This window comes from Rutilus rutilus (genome assembly GCF_951802725.1).
Source record: "Rutilus rutilus genome assembly, chromosome: 12".
Taxonomy (NCBI): domain Eukaryota; kingdom Metazoa; phylum Chordata; class Actinopteri; order Cypriniformes; family Leuciscidae; genus Rutilus; species Rutilus rutilus.
In genome coordinates this window covers 4,516,803-4,544,784 of record NC_140217.1, presented here as the reverse complement: position 1 = coordinate 4,544,784, position 27,982 = coordinate 4,516,803, and the positions used below count along the sequence as shown (strand labels likewise).

Sequence of the window (27,982 nt, the reverse complement as noted above, 5' to 3'; positions counted from 1 at the left end):
ACTTCCAGGAATGCATCCCATGCAACTGCCATTGAGATGAATGTGAATGCTAACGGATCGAGTATTACAGTCATCTTTGGACATCACAATATCACAATATGGTTTCTTTCCAGAAGATGGCAGTGTCTAACCTCAAGAGAACCACACGTTACCTCATTATAAATCTATTATAATAAAAACCAGAGCTCTGTAAAAAGGAGCACAAATCCTCCTTGAGCGGAACATAAAATACAGCATCATTTCGTGAACATGGGATTACAGAACTTTTGAATTTGTTGACAGTGTAACAGCCAAGCCATTTATCCACATACAAAATATTTTATTACAAAAAGTACATACAGTACGAGATAAAAAATTACAAACTTTCACTGATACTGAAAACATTGGTTCTCAAAATCAAGAACACATTTCATTTATTACATAAATGCCAATTCAATTAATGTTGTTTAACTATGACAGTGTACAATATTACAATATTGATTATTCACAGTTCTCGATTAGCTACTGTTGCATAACAATGTCCCTGTTGTACTGTTTTATGCTTTGTGTTTTTCAGTGCAGGTCCGTCGGAGTGATAAGTGAGGAATAACAGACTAAGGAAAATGTATCCACAATTGATATCAGCCTCCTAAATGCAAAGAAAATAGTGTGACTAAATGGCTGGAACTGGTGTCCACTTTCATTTGCTGTAATATTTACTTATCAGGAGTGTGTTTTACCTGCTCTCACGACCACACACGTCCTCTTGCACTCTTCTTCTGTGTCAAAGCGGTTCCGGTTCCCATCACAGCCTCCATACCAGAACTGTGCGCAGGCGTTGGCCTGCCGGTCGTAGTACCATCGGATGTTATAGTCCCGACAAGGGCCCTGATCCAGGAGCAGCTCACAACGGGGGTCCAGAGACACAAATTCTGAACATAGATGTAAAAACAATGTTTAGCAAGATTACATTTCAGATCCTGTCTGGTGGGCAATGTCTGAGAATATGTCACTTGCTTTTGTTATTGGGCGAAATCCAAACAATGTTAATGTGTCCAAATAAAAGTGAACACATGAATCCCTTCACAAAGCTGGTGTTTTTTCTATATGCACGTGTTTTCTTTAGTTGCAGCATGTTAAGCTCTCTCCCTGCCACCATAACTGTGACTAAATGCATGGTCCAAAGAAGAGATGGCACATTTTTTAGGTTTTATTTCCGATTGGATTTCGCCCATTAATGTAAGTAAGCAAGTAAGTAATGAATGAGTTACTACAAAATCAGGAATTTGCCACCTTGTGAAAAGTGTCTCTTTGTATTTTTATGTACACCAAATTTCAAATGTTTGGGATCTGTAATATTTGTGTGTGTGTGTGTGTGTGTGTGTGTGTGTGTGTGTAAACCGTGGTAAATTTTTTCAGGATTCTTTGATGAATAGAAGTTCAAAAGAACAGCATTTATTTGAAATAGAAATATTTTGAAACATTATAAATGTCTCTACTGTTACTTTTGACCAATTTAATGCATCCTTGCTGAATAAAATTATTAATTGAAAAAAGATATAGATATATATATATATAAAAATGTTTACTGACTCCAAACTTATGTGTATTTTGTATTGTATTAGTGAGTGTATCATGTGTTTACCTTTAGGTAACGGTGGTCGTGGCGCTGGTATGTACAGCACTGAGGATGATGATGAGTTCACAGTTGTGGATGATGATGATGATGATGTCCCTGATGAAGGTCTGCTATTTGTGGATGTCCCAGTGAATGTTGGAGTATCTCCTCTACCGCTGCTCTGCTCTGAAGTGTTTATGTCTGGTGTCTCAGTTACACGCTCAGCCTCCTAAGGGAACATACCACACACACACACACACACACACACACACACACACACACACACACACACACACAAAAAACACTCAAAACTAAATTAAATTAGAGCCGAAATATAAAAATCCATTCATTACTTTCAGTGCACTAACCTTATTAATGTCTGGACCAAATGTTACAGCAAACGTTTCTCCCTTCCCGCGCTCTTGAGTAACAGTGTTGATCCCAGATTGTGATCCCTTGTTCTCTCTGTTCCCTTCATTTATGTTGGTGCCAGAATTATACCTGCCGTTCCCATTGATGCGGTTACCATTAATTCCATATCCGTTTTCAAAACCATTAATGCGACTGAAGATAAGTGCTCCGTTCTCATCCTCACAGAGCTGATTAACTAGTTTGGACTCCAGAGCTGTATGAGGGACAATTAAAATGGGAAATATTATATATTTACTTTAAAATAATTTTCAGTCAGTAAATTTCACAAATAATTACAAAAATGGCAAGTAACACATTGAAGTAAACATGAAATGTTAAAGTATAAAGAATGAAATAATATTTTCGTGTAAAACATACTCCAAAAATCTTTGTTATATTTACAACTTTGAAAAATTATATATATATAACCATACTGTGTTGAAAATAGTATGCTAAAGGTGTCAGAATAGTACACCTATATTTTTGCCTATGGATTTTTCCTATGCATTTTTTCCCCAAGTCAACAACCCTGTGTGTTAACAGTGTAAACATTTTTATAAAGGAACATATGCAGCAGTTTTTAAATGTATGTGTTTAAATAAAAAAAAGAATAATAATGATATATAATGTACTGGTAATGAAACAAAACTATGAATGATTCTAGCATAATTCTGCACCGCATGATCTCTCTATTATGAATGTTTAATTTAGGAAGTGAAGTGCAGTCTTAATATTAAAGTTTATTTAAGTTTGTGTGTAAAATGTATTCATTTGTTTTGTCAAATCATAATTAAAAATAAAGAGATGTAAAAAAAAACACACAAAAAAAAAACACAGGCAGACTGCACACATCCATACATTCAGTTTTCAAAGGTATGTACCTTCCCATCACCAGAGAAGTACTTTCATACAGTAGAAGTATGTGAACTGGCATTCAGCCTCAAGCTTGCTGTATCTATTACCTGGCAAGGTGTTGAAGTCGTCTATGTAGTACATGTGCTCAGTGTCAGGGTCCGACGCAATGAGATTAAGCTCCTGGAGAAACTCTTCCTGTGTCGGATCACTAATGTTAACAATCCCCAGAGCGTACATCTCAATGTTGGCTGCATGCGCCTCCCTAACAGCGATCTCCAGCTTCACAGGCTCACGTTTGTCTGTTTGCCCGTCTGTGATGACAATGGCAACCTTCCTCACACCCGTCCTCGCGCTGTAAAATGCTTCGTGAGTTGCTTTGCGGATGGCAGAGCCGGTGTACGTGCCCTCGCCCATGTAGGGAACCCTGTGAATGGCTTGTTTGACATCTTGTTTGGTCATGTAGCGAGCGAGGTTGAACTCAAGCTGGACCTCAAGACTGTAACAAACGAGGCCAACTCGAGTGGCATTACGTCCCACGGTGAGTCTGTCGACTAGTGCGGCCACAAAGTCCTTTATGATCTCAAAGTTTTCAGGCCCAACGCTCTCAGAGCTGTCAATCACAAACACCAGCTCCATAGGACGCTCTTTACATTTGACTCCACAGCCTGAAAGACAGGACAGTATAGAACTTAAAACTAGTGAGACTGGCCTAAAAGTATGCTATATTATATACCACTTAAAAGTTTGGGGTCAGTAAAACTTTTTATTGAGCAATGCATTAACTTGATCAAATGTGACAGTAAAGAAATTTATAATGTAAATTTAGATTTCAAATAAATGCAGTTTTTTTTAACTTTCTATTTATTAAAGAATCCTGAAAAATATTAATTATCACAGTTTCAACAACGACATGAAGCAGCACAACTGTTTTCAACATTGATAATAATAATAAATGTTTCTTGAGCAGCAAATCATCATATTAGAATGATTTCTGAAAGATCATGTGACACTGAAGACTGGAGTAATGATGTCTTTGATCACAGGAATAAATTACATTTTAACACATATTCAAATCAGGGTTATCATTAACAAGCTAAAACTATTACAAACATTTCTGTTAAATGAAATAAAGCTGAAATAAATTAAATATCATTTGAAAAACTTTTTGGCAATACACTGAAATAAGTTTAAGCTGAAGCACTACACTTATTAAATGCTAATAAATAAAAACTAAAACTAAAACTAAAAAATTAAAATTGAAATAAAAATAAATTAAACCTAATAGCAATATAAAAAAATATAAAAAATACAATGAAAAAAGCACATTTGTATATGCAGAAAACAAAATGAACAAGAAAACTAAAACTATAAAACTAAAAGCTAATTCAAAATACTAATAAAACAATAATAACACTGATTCAAACAGAAACATTGTAATAATGTTTCACAATATTTCAGGTTACTGTATTTTTCATGAAATAAATGCAGCCTTGGTGAGAAGAAGAATCTTTTTTCAAAATCATCAAAATCACTTTTGAACGAAACATAAAGCATATCACGTTGTATATTAAGAGTAATGTGGGATGCAACATACCGCAAATCTCCCTGATCAATCTGATGATGTCGTCCCTCTAAAAACAAACATCATATCTGAACGAGTGAAATATGCACAGTGTGTTTTGAATATTGTAGTATGATGATGTGAAAGACATACCGTTAGCCCAGAGTCTCCTTTGATTCCTGGTCTACCCTGAAAAAGTGAGCTATAATTAATGACACTACTGAGATTATTTTTTATGAACATAATTCTGCCTCTCTTTTACTCAGCCGAAATAATAAATTATGACTATATGGCTCGGTTCCACAACTTATTTTGCAGTCTACTGTTTAGGCTGCATCCAAAATTAAATTGAAACTCATACATACGGTGTAATGACCGATTATAAATGCTCTGTTAATGATGAGGTTAGTTTACTAACTGTTTGTCCAGGAATGCCAGAATCTCCCATGTCACCTTTAACTCCCTTCATCCCTCTCTCGCCCTGACCTCCACGATCCCCCTGAGAAACACAAATGGACCTCACATTACAATATTTGAATATTCAATCATGTAACACAGATTATATAACAAAACCTGAGACCTTTGACCCCGGCATTCCTTCTCCAGGAGGTCCCCTTGGCCCGGTTACACCCTGCGAACCCTGATCTCCCTGTAATAGAGTATATAAGATGTGCGCTTAGGTTTAGATATAGATATGTGTTCAAATCTTTATGATGTGTGTATGCCAGTGCCTCACTTTTGGACCCTGTATGCCTTGTCCTGGTGGCCCAGTTGGCCCAGGAGGGCCTGGTCTTCCCATGTTGCCCTGAGAGAGATTATTCAGCATAAATCAAAAGTTAAAACACATTCGTGCAGAGATAAAAGCAGAACTCGGACATCTGGAATGACGTTTATGTCACTGGATTACATTATCTGGATTTGTTGGACATATGTAAAAGATTTGAAGCAGGTGCATGTGTGTTTCTGGCTGTGAATATACGATCATGGATACAGTACTATGATAAATGTGGTGTTAAGATGATGTGGTAATCGATGAAACCTTTGAGGAATGGGATGTATTCCAAAGAAAGTTTTTATTTGTGTGCTCTGGCATATACAGCGTCTCCAAAAAGGTATTTAGATACTTAAGACACACTTAAAAAATGTTTGAATATTACTGCATTAGATAACAAAACAAAGAAAGTGGCATTTATTTTAAAGAAATTTTTATTTTTTTAATTTTTTATACTTATTACAACTTATCTCTATTAATTATGAGAAAAGCACCATCTACATTTGTTTCTAGATGGCACTTTAATATTTTGTACTATAAAATATTAATGATATACTGCTAAAATATTGGTGGTTGATAATATTTTTTTTAATGTTTTTTTAATAAGTGTCTTCTGCTCACCAAGGCTGAATTTATTTGATCAAAAATACAGTAAAAACAGCATTTAAAAATAAAAACTATTATTGCAATTTAAAAGGAGTGTTTTCTATGTGAACATGTATATATATATCCTGTGATCAAAGCTGAATTTTCAGCATTATTACGCTTCAGTGTCACATGATCCTTCAGAAATCATTCTAATATGATGATTTGCTGCTCAAGAAACATTTATGATTATTATCAATGTTGAAAACGGTTGTGCTGCTTTATATTAATATTATTTCAGGATTTTCAGTTTTTTAATGTCTTTACTTTCAATGCAATTGAATGTGTCCTTGATTAATAAAGGCATTTATTTCTTAAAAAAATTATAAAAAATTCTTACTGACCCAAAATTTTTAACGGTAGTGTAAATATTACATTAACATAGAATTTAGATTTTAGATTTTCACATTTTAAATGAATTGTACTTATTTAATTATAATGCCTGCATCCTACCCATCCCATTTAGAAATCGTATGGCACAATGGGAGAAGATCTAATGCAATAATGTGTTAAATCAAGACTAAGAAGGACTGAGAGAGATTGACAAGGGCTAACTCAACACATCATCACTATCGGACTGTGTTTGATGACGTACGGGTGGTCCTTGCAGTCCTTCCCCTGGAGGTCCAGGTTGGCCTGGTAAACCCCTGAAGCCAACATCACCCTGAGACACAGTCACGATAAAATATCTGTGTTTACACATTATATGTTCATAATATTTTCACTTTAGGGTGAAACATAATAACCATCCTACCTTTGGTCCTGGTATTCCGATGCCCTCTTGACCAGGTTCTCCTGGAAGACCAGGGACACCAGGAGGCCCCTGAAACGGAAGCCAACAAACAAATGACACACACAACAACAACAAAATATAGCCTCATGCTGAATAATGAAGATTTCTATGATGCCATGAGCATGAAAGGGATTTCAATAGGATTTTGTGGATGTTTAACGTACTGAGGGACCAGGATAGCCGTCGCCTTTAGGGCCGCTTTGACCAAGAGGACCAGGGTCACCACGATCACCCTGAGAAACAAAGCATGAGCTATCCAATGAACTTTGATCAAGAACTGACATCATTAATAACAGAGTCAAATATTTATTTTACAACTTTAACAATACATAAGAATTAAATGTACCTTTGGTCCAGGAAGTCCATATCCTGTCTCTCCTACTAAACCAGGAGGACCCGATGGGCCCGAGTCACCCTACAATGAGACGTTATTATGTTATTTTAAAGTCTCCTACAACAGGTTTACATGCATCCAAGGACAAAAACACTTTAATTTTCTCATAATATGCATTGCACATCACATCATTTCTCAAAGAGTCTAAAAACTGTTTGTTCGATGAGTTAGTCTCTCTAAACCCCTCCTTTATCAGAGTCTGCTCTGCTCTGATTGGTTAGACAGCCCAATCTGTTATGATTGGTCGACCGCTTACAGCGCATGTTGGAAACAAAATGCATATCACCATATCTGAATTTCAGCTCCGGAGGCTTCCTCAGAGCTTGATACACAGTTATATGAACAGTAACAATGCTGTTGGTTTTTCCATATCAATTATCCTTTTGAAGTTCATGCAAAGTGGATTCGCAGCTGAAAACATCGTCTTCTCGACATATCGACACTAACTCTTAGAGTCTCGGCTACAACTAAAGTGTTTGAGGATCAAAGTAGACATTATTTGCAGGCAGCCAATAGCCGCGTTTCCACTGTCGGGCCAGTGCGAGCCAGGGCTTTAAACGGGCCGTGCCGGGCTAATAGCCTCGGGCTAATAGCACCGGGCCTGCGTTTCCACTGTCGGGCCAGAAGCTCCACAGCGCTTCACTAAAACACGCCCGTAACACGCCTCTCTGGAACAACGTCACACTAACCCATCATTTCACCAACAAATGGAAGTTTTATCAGAAAACTAATCAGAAATCACTGGAAACAGCGTTGAAAACAAACATGATAAAAGCGGCCGTTTGCTGGCATTTTTGTTGTTTACTTGAATATTTAAAACCCAAGCATCGATGTTTTACCACAGGTTTACAATAAAAAGTGATACATTGATCATAATGAATTCATTTATGTCAAAACTGCACATTAGTCACTAAGAAATAAATTACCGTTAGGTCTATTTCACAAAAGAAAGAGGACACACTTACTACTTCAGTCGCGTCTGTTTCTGTTTATCTGGTAGTTACAGGACATATTTACATCACATTTATGTAAAGAATCATAATTGTATCATGAAAGAATGATAATTTCTACAAATATATGCCACCAAAAATACGACCTGAGGAGCTTTAGCACTCTCTCGACTCCCATACAGATATTTTCAGTCAGAGAAACAGAGGAAGCTCCCGAAAAAAAAGTTGCTTTATTTTATGATAGTCCGGTATAAAGAGAGGAGACGTAGGCTACAGACAGATAAAATAAAAACATGACTGTGATAGCCTTTATGATTGGTCTGATTTCTTCAAGCGTTCACTATGTTTTTTTACTATGCGTATCTTCAAGCGTTTACTATGGTAACGGCTAGCGCGCATAGTCTTTTGCATCACAAACAGAAGGCATTCAAACATGAACGCGAGTTAAATTATTTTAAAAGTCTTTAATGCTGACAGAATCATCCGGCGCTGCCGTCTCCCGACTCAGGTGAACTCCGCCTCTGTTCGTAACCACTCCTCTAGCCCGAGCTGGCCCGCTTTGGCCCAAGGTATTCGACGGGCCAGAAATCCTGGCCGTTGGCCCCGAGTAAGCCCCGATCAAGCCCCGGAAGTGACAGTGGAAACGCGACTGGCCCTGGCACGCACTAGCACGGCCCGGCCCTGGCCCGACAGTGGAAACGCGGCTAATGAAGACCATAGGCTGGCATTATGCAAATGTATTACATTGTTACGTGGGTTTGTAACAGGAAGTGAGACTGGAATTGATGACGACTCGTTCCAGCAATTCAGAAGCGATTCTTTCTTTTAGGAGACAATACATTTATTCGTCGTGCACTTTGATCTTTAAAACTTTGCAGACCTTTTACATTCACAAACAGCTCAATTACACACTACATGAAAGGTAAAATTCGAAAAAGCTGATATAATTGGTCACTTTAAAGTCCCCATGATATCAAAATTAAAGTTTTTTTGTATCTTGGCCGTACGGTTATCTATAAGCTAGTGAGCTCCAAAACAATCACAAAATTTGCATTTAGAAGATATAAGCATTCAAAACTTACAGTCTCTCACTTCCGCCAATATGGACTATTTTGATGACATCACCTGCACTTCAGCTTCTGATCAGATTTTCAGTCCAATCAAATGCTCTCTAGAATCTGAAGCTCCGCCCCCTACACTACAAATAGATGCTGAAGCTGCGGCTAAAATCAGTCACTTGTTCACAAAATTACTATTTTGAATGGAACATAATGCTCTATATAGGCACATATGCACTATATAAAGGCACATAAATGCGCTATATATAATACCGAGCTGTGATATAAACAAAACACTACTGGCTATTTTAAATAGCCAATAGGAGGTGGAGGAGGTGCTCGATATGTCCCGACATACTGTGTATTTGATTATATATTATATATCAATTATATATTGTGTGGTCCAAGTCTGAAAGTAACTTTAAATTTAAGTTTTCTTTGTTTTATAGTGCAAATACCAAAAACTTAAATAGAAAAGCTTTTACTTTTGGTCCTGGTATAGCACGTCCCGGTAGTCCAGGTAAACCCAGACGCCCAGGGGTGCCAGGCTCTCCCTACAAAGACATTAATTAAAAACAGAATGAAAATTATTTTAGTTATTTTTACCCTCAAACTAATTTTGTATGATATAATATACCAAAAGACAAAATCTTCCAGATTCACTGATCTCACTCACCTTTGACCCTGAGGGTCCAGCTATTCCTGATGGCCCTGCTAACCCACGGATTCCCCGCTGACCCTGATCACCCTGCACAACATCACATTAACAAAACACTACATCAATAAGCATCAAGTTGGCGTTCACAGTAAAACACCATATTGAAACAAGAACACACAATGATTTTCATTTCATGGGGTCTTTTACCCTGTAAAGCCTAACATATTAAATAAAAGTCCATATTAAACAGTTTGTTGAACCTTTAGAAAAAAAAAAAAAGTTTGCATGTGTGTTTTTTGTTGAGTGTCATATTTGATACATCAAACCTTTATGGCTCATATAGCATGTGACCAAAAAGTAAGATAAAATTAGGATTAGGATTTTTATAACAGTTTAGCAGATTGCTTACATAAAATGCATATAAATATCAGATTTTATTCTATTTTCCCAATAATATGTCTCGGTAAAATTATATTTAAATGCTTAGTTGTATGATCAAAGCTCTGTGGTTTTATTTGTGGAGGGCAAATCATATAATGCAATGCAATATTAAACAAATAAAAGTTCATTAAAAGCCTGATAGATCATATTTGATAATCAAATTTGACCATGATGTTTCTAAAAATGATGTATAGATAATCAAGTAAACCAAAGTCCAGTCCAGTAAGCTTTCATCTTGAAACATTACTAACAATATAAAAGTTTTCACAGCAAAAAGACAAGTGAACCACAACCTGAAGGTGGACGTTTTTACAGTTACACTATTATTTGCTAAAACATTATGAACTATCAATCAGACGACAGAAATCATGTAGTAGATTGTGTGCAACAGGTTCTACAGCACAAGTTTTGATCATCCTGATGATTTAAAGGCCTTAGAAATGTGCGCATTAAATATGATACAGTAGGCTTTATAGGGTTAAGATGATTTTAGAAAGGTGAACATGTGAGAAAAGTGATAGAGATACTTTTTCACCCTGGATGCCCACTCCTGCTGCCCCTTCAGGGCCCCTCGACCCAGAGGCTCCTGGTTCTCCCTGAAATACACACAGAGATACAACAATGAGTGTCTTCTTCTGATGTGTTGATGCTGACTGAGGTGAGACTGGTACCTTCTGTCCCGGAGCTCCATCTTCCCCAGGTAATCCTGGTAATCCCGAAAACCCTGGAGCTCCAGGTTCCCCCTACACATGTATATAGACAATACTTTAAAATCAGGATCATTAGGAGTTGAGCATACACGTATATAAAAGCCAACTACATTCTTTAATGTGCATATAAAAAGCAAATGTTTTCATGTTGATTGTAGATTTAATAGTAAAGTGAAGAAGACTTACTTTAGCTCCCGGTTCTCCTGCTCCTCTCTCTCCTGGTGCACCACTCTCACCTGGTAAACCTTGGTCACCCTTCAAGAGCACATTTGCAAACATACAGACGTTTCCATATGTTATCAAATAACGTTTATCCAGAACCTAATACTATTTGGCGACTGTGTTTATAGCATGATGGGAAACTCTTGCCTTTGATCCCGGGTAGCCCTCGCCCGACGGGCCTCTGCTTCCCGGGGGTCCACGTGGTCCTTCCACACCCTAAAACAATCACCATGTGGAAAATGATCAACGCATTCTTGGCTATGGATATACAAAACGTTTTTATGCCATCATGCACAGATCATAAGTTTGTCAGCACCTTCTGTCCTTGGATCCCTTCTCCAGGAAGCCCAACTGGACCTTGAAGCCCAGGAGGACCAAAATCACCCTGAAGGGAATAAACAAATAAATTGCATAAGCAAATTTGTCAGCTCATGTACAATCTAGTTATTAAAACGATTTGGAATGTGTAGTAGATACAACATTGATATTATTCATATGTCTGGGCCACAGGCTGAGAACTGACTGCACTGCATGCTGTGACATGTTCCTCCAAACATCCACAGAGAGGGGTTCAATAATGCAAATTGTGCCAATAAGACGATATTACTGTATATATCGTGGCGATGGCATAAAATGTCTATTGTTAGAGATTTTGCTACATCGTGTATATAAATACAGTATATGACTAGCACAGCACTATTGTCACTTTAGTGATGAAACGCCTGAATGAGACAAAAAAAATTATTAAGCGCAATTAGTTGTGAAAAAGAACTGACTGATAAAGTGCACGCATGGAAAGATGCCTCTCTCAGAAAGTTAAAAAGATTAAAATGTTAAAAAGACTTATTAAGTGCAATATGCTGTGAAAAATAACTCAATTCGTTCAGTTCTCTTTGACGCAATTATGTCAAAATGCACATTATGTGGAGTATTCATGTAAACACCGCCTATTATCTCTCAAGTGAAAGTAACCGGATGTGTATCAGTATGTTGGATCTGTGCAATCGGTCTTAAAGTGACAGCAGTCTAATATACCTGCAGCTCTCTGTGACATCAAGAGAAAAATCACTCACTGAATAACTTTTGTAGCTTTAATAAGAATAAATTAATATTGAATTCATACAGTGAAGACTATGCAGTATTTTATTTTTACATTTGATTATTCATTTTCTGTATTATTTCTAACTGCATGTTAAATACATCTATTGTATTTGAATTTGTTTAATTCTTATTTTTGTTACATTGTATTTGTCCTATTGTTTGTAATTTGCTTCTTCGTTATTTTTAATAACAAAAATAAAATAAATTAAAAATAACTATATTGTGATATATATCGTTATCGTGAAATTAAATTTCTCCTATCATGAAATAAGATTTTGGTTATATCACACACCCCTACAAATACATTACACAAACTTTTTACAGCCAAGAACATTTCAAATGTGGATGAATACTGAGAAAGGAATCCGCATCAGTGTTTTCTGAAGAAAACAAAACTTCTAGTATGCGGCAGCTTTAGGTTACAGTAAACCCATGCATGAGATATGAGCTTGAGAGAGAAAGTGATTTAAGGAATAGTTCACATAAAAATAAAAATGATGCCATCGACGTGTCATTGAAAACCCATCCATATGTTTTACCTTGTCTCCTTTAATGCCAGGACCTGCTAGTCCTCTGGGTCCTTTCAGCCCCTCCAGACCCCTCTCACCCTGTGAAAGACAAATGTTTAAACCATCAAATAATTATTATTTCTGAAATATACTAGCAATTTCCGAGTTTAAATTGTCTCAGTGTATCAGTGTACGGTATCCGAGTAGTTGCCAGGGAGTTGTTACGTGGTTGCTAAGATGTTGTGGTTGTTAATAATGGTTGCCTTAACAAACACCACTAGTTAAAATCACTCATTCTGCCCTGTGCCAACACACTTCAGCTGGAGCGATAACAATGCCAAAGTCATGGGTTCGATTCCAAGGTAACACTCACTAAATGCACTTTAAGTCGCTTTGTATAAAAGCATCTGCCAAATGCATAAATATACAGTATCTGACACACCCTGCATTTTTCACATGCAGAGTCAAACGACGGCAGGATTGATTATGTTCCATTATTTCATGAAAAAACAGATGAAAGAATGCTGGATCGCTCAGGAATATAAACTGAAGTCAAAGGACACAAGGTTCAGACATTTCAAAGATTCTCTGATATAAACCACGCACACAAGACACGGCTTGCATAAAAAAATAAAAATTAAACCTCCAAAAAGACACAGTGTAAGATTAAAACTACGTGCAAATTAAGATACACTGGTGTTTTGCCAGATGAGAAGTTTACTCTATGTATCATCTTTTTACTACTTTAATTCATTTTACTCTAATTCATTTTATAACTGTATCATTTATCTCTTTTAATTCCTTTTATAACTGTTTAAATCTCCCTTGCTTTTATTTTGTGCTTATTTTCTATGCAAAGCACTTTTTGAATTGCCATAGTGTGATATTTTAATTTCTATGTAAGGCATTTTGAAGAACTGTTTTAATTTTCCTTGCTTTTATTTTGTGATTATTTTTATTCCTTTCCATGTAAAGCACTTTGAATTGCCATAGTGTATGAAATGTGCTATATAAATAAACTTGCCTTGCCTTGCCTAAAAGCCTTGATATGACTCATGCACACTGAATCGGAAAAAATGATGAACACACTTAAAATTGTGTGCAATGATGTGTGTACCTTTGGCCCCGGTAAACCCTCTCCTGTAGGGCCCTTCTCTCCAGGCGAACCCTGCGGCCCCTGTGGCCCCTGTAGAGGTGAACATGATAGTAGAGTTTTATACTGTGTTCGGTGTCGATTGCGCCCCCTAGTGTGAGCATTAACAAATTGCACATCTTTACCGGTAGACCCGGCTCGCCGAGCCCAGGAGGCCCGGGAGGACCCATTCTGCCTTGGAACCCCACATCACCCTACAGATTGAGAAAACACACGTTATGATCACATCGGGTTCCAGATATCATCGGTTTTTCTATATATAATTCAGGCCAACCTTTGGTCCAGGAAGCCCAGTGCCAGTCTCGCCCTGTATTCCTGGTGGTCCAGGAAAGCCTCTCTCCCCCTGAAGAAGCAGAACCATTCAGAACAATGACAACAGATCCAATATAAGTGCAATCTGCGAACGCAATGCTCTCCACTTATCTCAGCCATCACTGTAAACCCTAACGCTCAAAATAACTGGTTTGAGTAGGACAAACTTAAATTAAACTAATTAGTTCAGTCAAATGAACTTTTATGAGTATTTAGCACTTTCTTTATCTTTCAAGTTCACAGAACTGATATATATATTAAGTAAACTGAACTGTTTGATTGTTTTGAGTTTGATGAAATTATTTCTTTTAATTTAGACGAACTTCGGTTTAACTGAAACGACTGGGATGTCTATTTCCCAGCACGCTTTGCCGATGGCACTCAAAATGGAGAGTAAATGCAAAAAAATTTTGGTGCAAGATTAATGTTAAGTTTGAGATTTAGTAGTGATTAATGTTTTGTTATGCTAATTTAGAAGAATTCTGTTAATGTTGGTTTTTAGGATAGTGACCATCATGGTGACAAGTGGTGCATGCAGCTCGATTTGAGAGCAAGTAAAACCTTCATATTGCTGCACTCATACAGTAAGTGCTACTGTATAACATACTATTGTAAACATGTTAACAAATTAGTATGTTAGCAAACTAGATTGTTAAAGCTAGCTAAGTTTTTACTAATAAAAGTGTTCACATTGAGATTACATGAAAGTTATACGTTAAATGTATGAATTAGTGTACTCAAACATTTCAAGTTAAGAACAATTAAAATGTTTTTGAGTTTTGCCAGCTTATTGGGGTTTACAGTGATGCTGAAAAGAGTTCAGAGCAATGTTGTCAAAAATATCGATACTGAAATATCTGAAACTGTTCCAATACTCCTTTTGTGCAGTATCGCTACACTTAAAGTGACAGCAGCCTGTTATACCTGCTGTGGTCTGTCATGTTAATCAAAGAACAAAAGACAACGGGAAAACCACTCGCTGCTCTCGACTGAAAAACTTTTGTAACTTTAATTGAAAGCCTTAATCTGTATTTATTTTTTTACAATAAAAAATATCCCAGTGTCATTTCATAATTGATTACTTTAATTTCGCAGTATTTGTTACCTGAATACTACTGTAAGACCCACCTGAAAAACTTAAAGCCATGTTTATTTCATTTGTCTCTTTATTCTATTGCATTTATTTATTTTATTACTGACTGTTTTACGTGTCTTTTTTTTTTGTTTTAAATTTAGATCAACGATTCAAATAAATCCTCCCTGTTCTATGTGTAAGCTATTGCAGCCAAATTGCCAAAATTATTAAAAAACGTATGAGATAATGACAAATTATCTGTATGGCGGCATATACTGTATATGGCAGTTTTCCCTGTGGTATCGAATCATTCCAGTATCGTGACAACACTAGTTTAGAGCAAATTAATACTCGTTTTATGCTGGTAAGGGTTTCTGCAGGGTTTTCTTCTTCTTTTAGACCTGCACAAATAAATTAATTACCGTATGTCTATACAGAACAACCCGATACAATCTCAAAATAAATGTACTGTATATCAGATTCTTTTATATAATTAAACCGGCTGAGGCAGACATTTAACTGCAAACCAGTGTAACTGCAACTGCACTATATGTTTTACTCAATTATATACTTAGTCAAATCAAAATGTATTCAGACACCTTCAACATTTCTCACATTATCACAGTTTATTCGCTATTGTTTAGAAAATGGTAATAAAATATGACAAGAACTCAGAGTTATCAAATCAGTTTATATTTCACTGGTTTTGTCCATCCGTCTGTTAGACTGTCTCACAGATGAATTATGTTGAATATCTGTCAGCTGTTAAATTTAAGTACACTAGATAATACCAATTTAGGTCAACCAATGCTTCATTTTGTTCAGTCTGTGGTGTAAAAAGGTTGCATTAGCAATTAAAGAAAAAACACTTCAGCAAACCATGGTCAGGTCAAAGTGTCTGAATAATTTTTGGTCCCAAATGTTTATACATTTTACTGGAAGTCACTGTATGAAGAATTTTTGGGTGTAATATGTCACAGTTTACTTTGCTATCCGAACTTACATGAACTTTAGTCAGTGTCCTGCACCCACTAGTAAAAAATATAACTAATTATATCTGGTGTCCGAATAATTTCTGGTTCGACTGCATGTATTGAAATTGGTTTATCTACATACAAATTAAAAAAATATTACAAATATCGATATAGGATCTTGCAAATATGATAATCATGTATTTAAAGAAGGGCAATAAAAAAATATTATTATGCCGATATGATAAACGTGTTAATAGGTGCGATCACACCATGTTGTTATTACCGTCAACACGAGATTCAAATTTATAAAAAGCGTTCACATCCTCGTAGATCTCGTAATGACAACTTAACAACATAGAACGTCACGTTGCATCTCAAAAATATGGTAATTACGACATGGCATGAACACAGCAAATGTTTTAGTCTTTCCTTCCTGTGACGGGGCGGCCCAGAGAAAAGCCACACGTGTTTACGCTGAATTAAATGCCCAATACAGTTAATTCTGTAACCAAAATACCAATAATATCCCAAATAAAAAGATTTAATATGCTGGACTTTTAATACTAAACGAGCCCAAAATACACAGCTTGGTCTCAATTATATCAAATCTGTTACAGCCAACAAGGGTTTGCATCTTGACAGTCCCTGATCACTGGAAAAACAACGCTACCACTCTTCAATATTTCTCATTATGTTTTTACAGCGACATGAGCGTGAAGAGGGGGATCATACAGTATTTAAATCACAGTGGCATTTCATCAACATAGAACGGATCCCTGGAAAATGGAACGGATCTGGATTCAGTCATATTTCCTGAACATAAAGTCAGTGTGCTCGTCATCAAGCCTGTGTTAATATGGGCACCAAAATAAACACGTGCTGCTGAATGTGTCTGCTTTGAATATCAGCATCTGTTAAATGGAAAAATAACAATAACCATGACATTATAAAAATAATTTCATGACTATTATTTACATCAGGCACACATGTCTGCCAGCATTTGTCATTGGGCAGATGCAATGGGAGTCTTTGAGGACACATATGGCTCATGTCAGACACATTGAACTTGTAAGAAATTGTAGTCTGCCTCGACCCAGATTCCACTCATCCCCAATGAGCTCATCCCCAAAATGGCTTAATTATCATAGAGATGAAATAAAGTCAAGTTATATTTTTTTCTACACCATTTGGGTTGATCACATCCTGAGCAAATGATCATCATCAATTGTAGAATGGGAATGGGTGTGGGACACACAACTTCATTAACACGCAGACCAAAGCTGTTGCAACAAGAGCAACTTCATTTACATTAAGAGTGGTAAAACTGTGACAGGATAAAAGGTTTGAGATTTCGATGTTCTGGGTGCACCCGAGGTGCTTCGTGTTGCCACCCGAATTGCCACTGCTATGCTGTAATAAACTTCATTTTTGAGATCTTCGACGTCCACATAATTTTTTCTTACAAACTAAAGACTGCAATTACTGTGTTCACACACATTAGGCAGAACACCTTAACCTGTCAAAGACAGAAATACTGATCTGTGCTGCCACACACACACACACATGCATTCTGCGTGTGCAAGTCCAGACATTAATATGTTGCTCGGCTGAAACATGACAGCCATCAGTGCATGAAAAAAAAAGAACATTCCAGGAAAATAATTAAGCTCTGAGTTCTCCTTAGTAGCACACAGCAGCATATCAGCACCACAGAGAACTAGATCTAGAGCTTTTGAGTGTTAAAATTAAAAAATATGTTTTAATGTCAATCTTTTAGTGTCAGCACCCTACAAGCTCATACACGGGATTTAAGTTATCATGCATGAACGTGGAAGAATGTTCATGGCATTGGGTTGTCCCAAACATTTCCAATACTTTTCCACCTGCTATCTGGAAAAGTGCTGCTTTACTGTATTTGAAAGCTGAGATTGTTGAATCCGACTCACCTTTTTGCCTGTTAGGCCCTCCGGTCCAATGTCTCCATTCGGTCCGGGCAAACCCTGCAGATTGAATACGGTAAAATACTACTGAAAGAGAGGAACAATTCTTGTTTTGCATTTTCACAAATGCAGTTTAAAAGACACACCTGCAGCCCTCGACTTCCTCTGATCCCAACAGGACCCTCCGGACCCTTAAAAGAATCAGACTCAGTCAAAAATAAACAGAGTAACATGTTATTGTGCATGAACTGCACTGAAGCGTCACTCACTCGGTCTCCTTTGACTCCTGGTGTTCCACACTCTCCTCGCTCTCCCTAAAAATGTGTTTCATGGTCAGTACCACTTTGGATATACACACACAATACAATTTAAAGGTATGCCAAGTAATTTTCTGGACTTATAGAAATATGAAGTACTTTTGACAGATATCTTTAATATGATCTACATAAATTGTATTCTGCAAGTCAAATACTACGTTGTTTGGCTTTTCAGACGGGTAAGGAAGATCTTTTGTATTCCATTAAAATCTCTTGAGTTAGATTTAACACATTTTACATTTGTTCATTTAGCAAACACGTTTATCCTAAGCGACTAACAAACGAGACATTTTAAACAATTTATAAAAGGAAATTCCAATTTTTTTTAATTATATAGTATAATTATATATTTAATTGTTTATATTAACAGACAGTTAAAGCACAACATAAACAGAAAAATGATTTAGTACACCATTAGAAGGATTGCAATTTTTTTTTTTATATTTACATTTATGCATTTGGCTAATGTGACTTTTTTGCATATTGCATTTCAAGGTATATATATTTTTTTAATCAGTTCATGCATTCTTTGGATTTCTAACCCATGATATGGCATTGCTAGCAGCATGCTCCACTTGTTTTGTAATATCATCTGATTTTCTTCTGTGATGCATCATTTTACCTTTTCTCCTTTGTACCCAGGTTTCCCCTAATGATCAGTAAGAACACATGGTGAGAAAGAGCAATTGCGCAAGCAGATAATGTCAAAATAGATCGAATTTAGGCCTTGCTCTAGCCAGGTTCACCTCTGTCCCGTCTCGTCCAGGAGATCCACTGAAACCGCCCTCTCCCTGCAGGACGTTCAACACATTTTAGATGTTAACATGGGATAAATAATTCACAAACATGATAGTTGATTAAAGACAACTTTGACCTTTTGTCCTTTAACTCCTGGACTTCCATCATCTCCAGGACGACCCTTTTTACCCTGTGGTTCTCAGAGAAAGAGATTGATTTGATTAACAGCTAAGTCTTATAAGTTAGTCACCCAATTGTTTTCTTCAAGACTGTTCATTCATTTTTTTAAGTCACTTACATACAAACGTTGATTGGTCTAATTTGATACCAGTCAGACTATTTCTTAAGACACAGTCTCAACATAATGGCTATGTTTATGCAAATCATTATGTTGACTGTCTATAGACGAGGAATTTTATTTTTAAGTGGTACAACTAGTCAATACAGAATCATTTCTTTATGTTTATGTGCTCTATTCTGGACCTAATAATAAAAAAAAACACATGAAAATGCTATACTTATTTAAAATAGCAATGACGCATTTGTTTTAAAATACTATCAATATTGTAATTATTTATTTGACTGCAATATTTAAACAAAATTTGACCATCATAGGGACTAATGGACATAAGACACTATATGGACAACATCTGTGTGGATATACTGCAAAAATGGTTAATACAAAAATAATAGCAAACAGGTTTGGAATTACATAAGCGTGAATAATTACAGAATTTAAATATTTGGCTGAACCATTTATTTTATAATTGTTCATAGCAGTTTTAATCAATCACTTTAATCAATCTGGGTGGGTTTTTCTTCTCTTTATTAAAAATGTGCAGAAACATATTAAAATCTCTGACTTTATATTAAATGCATGTGTTTAAATTACTTACAGCGGGTCCACTGGGTCCTCGATCTCCTTTCTCACAAGTGCATTTTGGGGAAAGAGGACACTGTTGGAACACACGCACGCACGCACACACACACACACACAGCTGTAGTCACACTAATGTCACTAATAAGTGTCCTAAATGAATGTGGTGGGACAAACACTTACCACTTCATTAGCTACCTCAGTCTAGAAGGGAACAAAAGTGACAAAGGTGAATTTACAAGAAAAATGCACAAGAATTATAAGACATTTTCAAGAATGTAATTAACACAAAAATTGTGGCATGTTTTGGTATCAGACATCTACCGTAAACTGAAAAGGGGGTGAATGTCTGCAGGCGGTCTCTGAGATAGGCTGTCATCAGTTAATTAACTCTTTTTATTAACCTTAAACATGTAATACTAGTCACTGTAAGCTGTCAAGGCAAGTTCTCGAATATTAGAAGCCCAGTTAACCCTCAGAGCTACAGAATAAAGCCGAACTAATCACATTTTTCCGAGATTATAATATCTGATATTCTGAAGTGTCGCAGAACGGCAGTCATGAAAACATCTAGAAATGGGAATTCAGAATCAAGCAACCCAAAAGAGGGACAATTTCTTTCTTATTTTGCATTGAACAATAACTCTGACACTCACAAAGTGTACAAATGTCCCAAACAACTTTCAGAAAAACAAATGTCCCGCATTTAGTTTCTTTTCGAAACACGGACTGTCATGACATCATATATTGGAAGAAAGCCTGAAGTTCCACATGCCAGGATGATTTTTTATTAGGCGTTTCTTATGCCAGATTTGACTAGACGGTGTGTATTTTGCATGATTGGTGCACATGTGTATGAATAAAGCAAAAAACTAAAAACAGAGAGAGACACATTTCCAGCAACATTCCTTAGCTAAAAGATCTTGTTTAAACTTTAAAGTCAGTGATGATAGACAGATGGCGTAATCTGGGAATCACAGGGAATCACATGAGAACAAAGGAAATTTAATAGCAGCTTTCTTCTTGATTGTAAACAGCACACACCGTTGACATAATGACACACTGGAAAGACGCATTTCCTATTTAACTTAAAGTGTGTGCAATGAGCAACATCACGCTTAGTTTGAACGAGCAGCTGATTAACAGATGCAAACACCGAGACAGTAGAGCAGCAGAGAAGACCATTTGAATGCTCCTGGCCTTCGATTAAAGCTCCTAACGTGCTTTTCTTGTCTCTATGACAAGCACCTGCATCAACAGTCATTCCAGAGCATGAATATAGCGTGCAGAAGGTGAGATATTCATTCTGCATGCAGGATCATGCTGCTCGTAGTACCCTAAAGCTCTGACCCGGCACAAAGTCAATGAGAAACAGATGTTCCTTTTGCAAAAACTGCAGCCCGCTAACTGTTATTCTGCTCTAATACCAGTAATACTGCCATCATACCAGCTTACGGTCAAGCAGATTCTTCAGATGTACACCTGTAAAGACTATTTATATTCAATACATGAGGAAAATTACTATTGTTCCAAAAGACATCCCTGTAATCCTAATTGACTACGTCAGATCTACAGTCGAGAAGCTAAACACATTGGTTATAGCCACAAAACTGATACAATTAATATAAAAAGACATTAAAAAAATGCATTCATTATTTAAAACCAGAGTAGTAGTTGACTATTTTGGTCAGCTTACTCTCAGAATTTGGGAATATTTTGGGAATATCACTCATACACCCACACATTGAGCCAAAAAACAGCCATTCCTGCTGAAAAGAATAACAGTTTAAGGTGGTCAAACTGGCCAAGCAGTTGAGCCAGGTCTACACCAGTTTAGTCAAAGTAGTCGATCAGCTCTGATCAGCATGATCAAGATCTACCTGGTCAACCTCAGCCCAATAAACTGGTATTCTGGTTGATTAAAGCCACCACAATCTACCAGCTTGGACCATATAAAACCCTGCAAAACCAAATCATTCATCACTGTAAATGTAGTTTAGCTGGATATACCAGCAGGGACAGGAACATTTCATCGAATCTGAGAATGTGGATCTGCCTGCCATACAGTAGATGTTTTCTCAGATATTTAACTCTGTTGAAATGACCAAAGAAAACAGCATTCCAGCTTGCGATGATAAAACATTAGGGGTGAGCGATATATTCCGGTAGACACGATTAACCGGTAGAAATTTTGGACTATCGTCTCTATCGCGGTTACGCTCGCGTGACGTTGCCGTTCTGTGTCGTCTGGAAAGCTTATCTAAGCCGAGGGTTTAAAAACAAGTGATTTTAAAACCGTTTAAGTGCAATAAGCAGCGAAAGAGGACTCATTTTGGTATATGTGAGCGCTGTCTGAAAGACTGTCTTTGAGCGCACACACCTGAAACGAGTGCACTTAAAGCCTCTGCCCATACTGAACTTAGTACTGAACATAGCGCCTAGAGTTCTTTTTAGCGCCTTTAAACAGTCAAAAACACATACTTATATTTAAAAATTCTTGTCTTTGTGAGTAGCATCTTCATAAACAGTCGTTTATGTCTCTAGTGGGCATAAATGGTTGAGAAAGAAAGCGCATGTGTATCAGTTTAAATCAGTGCGTTCGCTCTTAAAGTGACAGCAGCCTAATAAACCTGCTTCGTTGCAGTTTTTTTATTTATAGTGCTTACATTTTTCAGGTTGGTCTATTTCATTTGTGTCTTTGTTCTATTGTAGTTTTTTTTTGTCTTGTCTGGTCTTGTCTATTGCTTGTAATTATTGTATTTGTTCCTATTTTATCACTGACTGTTTACTTCAGTGAGCTTTTTTAGTATCAGTATTTAGTAGCTAGTATTAGTTTTTTATAGGATTGAAATTGGTGATGAGATGTATGAAATTTCAATTAAATTTTTATATCATAAACTTTATTTAAAGCAAAAATAACTATATCATGATATATATTGTTATCATGAAATAAAATTATTAATATCGTGATATAAGATTTTGGTCATATCGCCCACCCCCAAGGTTAATCAGCTCAATCAAGCCCCCACTAGCTTAGCCAAGGCAGCCTACCAGTCCTAACTAGTTATGTCAACATCTACCAGGGGTGCATTTCCCAAAAGCATTGTTATCTAACTATGGCCGAAAGCTCCATTGATCTCTGTTGGTAACAATGGAACTTGTGACCATAGTTGCTTTTGGGAAAAGTATCTCAGTTTGTCAAACCATCAAATGCTGCTTCTGGCTGGATTTTCCAGCAGCTATGGTGTGATGTCATGGGCTTGGTTGTCTCTTCTGTGATCTGCTGTTTTCTATTATCAGAAAAGCACAGGGGAACCTTCAGCAGGAGACAGCAGCGCTGGCTAACATATTCAGTCGTAAAAGTTTCCTGACCATGTGCAGATGCTTTGTGCTGTGAGACACAGAGGTCAGAAAAGACATTTTGTAGGTTTACACCACTCCAGATACACTGAGATCCAGCATTCCAGTCTACTAATAGGAAACAATCCTAAAAACGTCAGCCAAGCTCATTTGGAACTCTGGAAGGATTTTTAATAAAACCATGAAGAAACAGATGGGAGGAATCTCCCTCTTGAACACAGACAGACATGAACAACCAGTTTTATTGGAAAGAATATGTTGGTTGACCAACTTCACCAGCATGAAACAACCTGGATCAGCAAAGAAATGATGCTGGTCTTTTCAGCAAGGTATTTGGGTGTATGGTGTCCGGTTATGGTTCGGTTGCAAACAAGACGAGAAAAGCAGGATCTAAACGCAGTTGTTAGCGATTATTAAACCCCAACTCAAATCAAAACACTCCGGATACTAAGACTCAAAAACACAAACACAACAACCAGTATAAATGACGAGAACAGACAGTGAACTGAAATCAACAGAATACACAACCAAACCAATCATCCAAATGAACAACAGGTGCAACTGATAATCAAATCAATGAAAAGCCAGAGAGAAACGAACTGAAACACAGGAAGGAAACCCACCCGAAACAAACACAGGTCAACCGTAACATACGGATGCACCGATGAAACATTTCTGTGCCGATATCAATATCCGATTACTTAAAATGACATCTGCCTATATAGATACTGATACAGAGAATTTGGTGGTTCTGCATTTTATACCTTGTTAAAAAATTAATTACAGAATTTTGAAATAAAATGTAGAAAACAAGGAAAACATGTTATGGAGAGAATAAAAGTTAAAGAGAAACTGCTTTCAGTTATAAACAGAAAACATTACTTACAGTTCCACCTTGTGAAATTCTAGCAGTGCAGAGATTACAAATTGCAATTCTGTTGCCATTGTCACCGATTCAAAGTGAATGTCTCACAAGAGACATTTTCTTCATACACTTTTTTTTTCTTTTTTTTTTCTTGATTGATAGAATATAATATATACGGCCCTGATAATTGGCTGGTTTTAAACAATTAGGCGACATCCAATATCATTGATAATTGCTTTTATTGCCTAATACATTGATGTATACCTGGTTTATTAGTATGTTTCAGGTATGCTTTGTATCTCTTTATCAGGTAATAAAAAAGATTGGCACTTTTCGCTAGTACTGCAAAGCAACTTCTCCTTTAGGGGTTTTTAACTTGAGATAAACGGTGTATGAGTGAACATTTACTCATTATGCCTAATGCCCTGTTCAAGGAATTCATTATTAACTTTTTTCCATGTCCTCAGGTGAGATACAGAGATAAGACAGCCCATTTTCCATAGCTGCTATACTGCAGACGTGTGGATGAAGAAGAGTGAGGCTTCACAGTAGCACACAAACTCCGAAACCCTATCCCCCCTCCTTGATCTAAGATCCCTCAAGAGATATAAACCCTTCATTTTGGCCTTCACAAGCATCTGAGCAACATCATTTCTACACTTCAAAGTTGCTCCCCAAGAACCAAAAGCTTATTGTTTTCACAGCTCTTCAACTGCCTTGTTTGGGCAATCCTGATGGATGTTTTACAGCTCAGATGTTGCTCTTTCATGGCTCACAAGACTTAATGAAAAATGTTTTTCAGATATTTCTTCAAACAGACCGCAGGAGAAATAAAAACAGACACAAATGACACAACTTTTGACATTCAGTATACATACCAGAGCTATCAAATAAATGCGGATCGCAGCTCAGATCAGTGGATCTTTTTTATATATTTGAGTCAAACTTTTCAAAAGCACTATAAACCTAAGTACCAGAACAAAATCCCCATTTGCTGGCGAATTATTTTGATTGATGTAAACTATGAATTATAATAATAGACAAGATTTTCCTATTGGAAAACAAAAAGCACTACTCACAATCTCTTTGACGATCTTGTCCACAACGCTCTTGTCCTGTAGGTTGTGTACGTAGCGGGCGGCTGGAGGACTGGCCAGTAGTCGCAGCTGCTCCACGTTGGCAGCGGATGTGAAACCTACTGTGAAGAATTTAATCCCTTGGTTTTTGGCATCAGCTAAAGCAGAGAAAATATTGGGATTCTTGGGATGCGACACGCCGTCGTACAGCAGAATGGCCACCTTCACGGTGCCAGGGCCGGACTCCTCCAGGTAGATGCGGGTGAGGTTGGTGATGGCGTAGGTGGTGTAGGTACCGTGCCCTATGTAGCGAATGGGCGCAATGCGGTCATGGAAGGTGGGCACACCTCTCCAATCTTTGAAGCTCTGCTCGGTGATCACATGACTGCTGTACTGAAGGAGAGCAGTTCTGAAGTTCAAGCCCTGTCCGGTTTGGAGATTGATGTTCTGGATCCGGGTAACGAGATCTGTAACGAAGCGCTTCTCTTGGGCATGGTTGCCTTTGGCACTTTCTGAACTGTCCACCAAAAATGCCAGTTCCAAATTACAGTCCTCATCTAAAAGACGGAGAGAACAAAACAAAAAAAAAAACATTAATTCAAAATGTAAATTCAAAAGCATGTTATTTTGACATGACACAATTTCAGAATGGATGTAAAAAACTTTTTCAAACATCTTTGTTTCTTGCTGAGAGCAAATATCATTGACGTCAAACATGAGCTTGACAGCTGTAAATATGCAGTGTTTTTGAATGTAAAAGAGTTGTGTGAAGATTCTTCAAACAATCTTGTGGACCACCCAAAAAAATAACAGAATACTAGGATCGTTATCGTTAACCAAAAACTAAAATTACTAATAAACATTAATTGGACTAGAAAAACAAAACTTAATCTTATTTTATTTCGGCTAGTGGCCAAGGCAACATTGCATTTTCGTTCAGTTGAAGTACTAAAATAACTAAAGCTAAATAAAATAGAACTAAAATTTTTTTTTTAAGTCATAAAAATGACAAACATATCAAAATTACTAAAACTTTCAAATGAAAATTAACACACCAAATATAAACATTAAATCTAAATCAAAATTTAACAAGAACTATAATTTCACTGACACTAAAATAACACTGCAGCATACTGGTGGGGATGCCATATTTAGTTAAAAAACTTTTGCAAATACAATTTTTTAAGCGAGACTTGGAATAACAAAGTGACAAAAATGCTGAATTGTGACCACACACAGTATAATGTGTTCTGCCACTAAAGGACAGTCAGTGTTTGACTTGAATCGTTTGATAACTGTTTAGGTATTACATAAATACCATAAAGTGTCTGCCAAAAACAAATGTAAAGGTCAAATTAAATGTGATTCATCTGAAATTGCCCTAGTCTACAGTAAATCACATTTATGAAGAAGAAGAAACATGTCAGAGAGGAAATTTGCCCCAGGACAGTGAGCAGCATTTAGATCAAATTCAGAAGCCCTGGAGAGGAGAGCGAAGTATTTAAATCAGTTTCATATGCTCAAAAAATCATTCTCAATCAACATACTTCACATGTCTGAAAGTTGAGGACCACACCCTGCATGACAGATGCATGAATTAAATCGGTCTCGATTATCTCATACCAAAAACATACTTGTGTGAAACGATTAATCGCGATTAATCGCATCCAAAATAAATGTTTGTGTTTACATAATATATGTGTGTGTACTGTGCACAATTATTTTGTAAATATAAATATACACATATGTATATATTTAATAAATAGTTGCATATATATATATATAATTTGTATTATAAATAAATATAAATATTTTATACATAAATACAAACATTTTCTTAAATATATACATGCATGTGTGTGTATTTATTTTTACAAAATAATTGTGCACAGTACACACACATATATTATGTAAACACAAACATTTATTTTGGATGCGATTAATCGCGATTAATCGTTTCACAGCCCTAGGAGTTTTTCATCATAAAAACACTTATTTTGCAAGCCACCTGCTGTTTGCTGTGTTGAAAGGCTAATAATATTTACCGTTGTTTTTTGGGATGACATTTGAGGTGATTGGTTTATTTTTGTTTCTTCCATTTCTCTTGTCTTCTACATCATCAGCATCATCATCATCATCATCATCATCAAGATCCTCCAGCTGAGCCAAAACAAGCTGAACTCCCAACAGCAAAACCAGCCAACTCACACACAGCCGTATCATCACTACAGTACGAGAGAGAGACAATATTGAGGATGGAGAACCTTACTTTCAAATGCATCACATGCGTTTATTTGCTTTTCACTCTAAATACTCTAAATAATATTAACATCACAAAAGTGGAATAGCAAAGAAGTTATTTTCTCATGATTTTAACCCATTTTACTGAACTCTCCAAACAGAACAGAATCATAAAGAGCAAAATGTAAGAAAAAATGTGCACTTACTGTGTAAAGCAGCTCTGATTTCAGTACAGTACCGGCTTGAGTACAACCTGAACGATGAAGATCAGAAGCTCATGACAGACTTCATAGCCTCTTCTCTGTATGAGATTCACAAGCAATAAAAAGATGCCATATGAAATGACTGAGAATCCTTGGACGTGTGTGAAGAGCGCA

The 27,982-nt window shown here is 36.7% G+C and overlaps 1 protein-coding gene across 1 annotated transcript; it reads right to left on the bottom strand.

Annotated features, from left to right (window-relative positions):
* Positions 1 to 308: 308 nt before the first annotated feature.
* On the bottom strand, positions 309 to 27,982 carry col28a2b (collagen, type XXVIII, alpha 2b). Its single transcript, XM_084425453.1, has 36 exons — positions 27,812 to 27,982; positions 27,410 to 27,589; positions 25,368 to 25,921; positions 20,247 to 20,267; positions 20,083 to 20,142; positions 19,323 to 19,376; positions 19,195 to 19,239; positions 19,071 to 19,097; positions 18,401 to 18,445; positions 18,278 to 18,322; positions 18,138 to 18,191; positions 14,105 to 14,173; positions 13,956 to 14,024; positions 13,795 to 13,863; positions 12,708 to 12,776; positions 11,384 to 11,452; positions 11,215 to 11,283; positions 11,032 to 11,100; positions 10,807 to 10,878; positions 10,663 to 10,731; positions 9,713 to 9,784; positions 9,522 to 9,590; positions 6,981 to 7,049; positions 6,799 to 6,867; positions 6,596 to 6,664; positions 6,437 to 6,505; positions 5,161 to 5,229; positions 5,005 to 5,073; positions 4,843 to 4,923; positions 4,578 to 4,613; positions 4,458 to 4,494; positions 2,971 to 3,528; positions 1,966 to 2,222; positions 1,625 to 1,826; positions 720 to 911; positions 309 to 628 (listed from the first exon to the last, which is right to left on the bottom strand). Coding segments are annotated over exons 1-36 (3,636 nt in total). The 5' UTR covers positions 27,813 to 27,982; the 3' UTR covers positions 309 to 620.

Bases quoted from the DNA above. Each gene is read 5' to 3' on its own strand.
- col28a2b (XM_084425453.1), bottom strand. The intron at 14,174-18,137 runs GTGAGTCGGATT...CTGCTTCTTCAG, and splicing joins AGGGCCTAACAGGCAAAAAG to GGGGAGAGAGGCTTTCCTGG. The intron at 9,785-10,662 runs GTATCTCTATCA...GATGTTGTGCAG, and splicing joins TGGGCATCCAGGGTGAAAAA to GGTGATCAGGGTCAGCGGGG.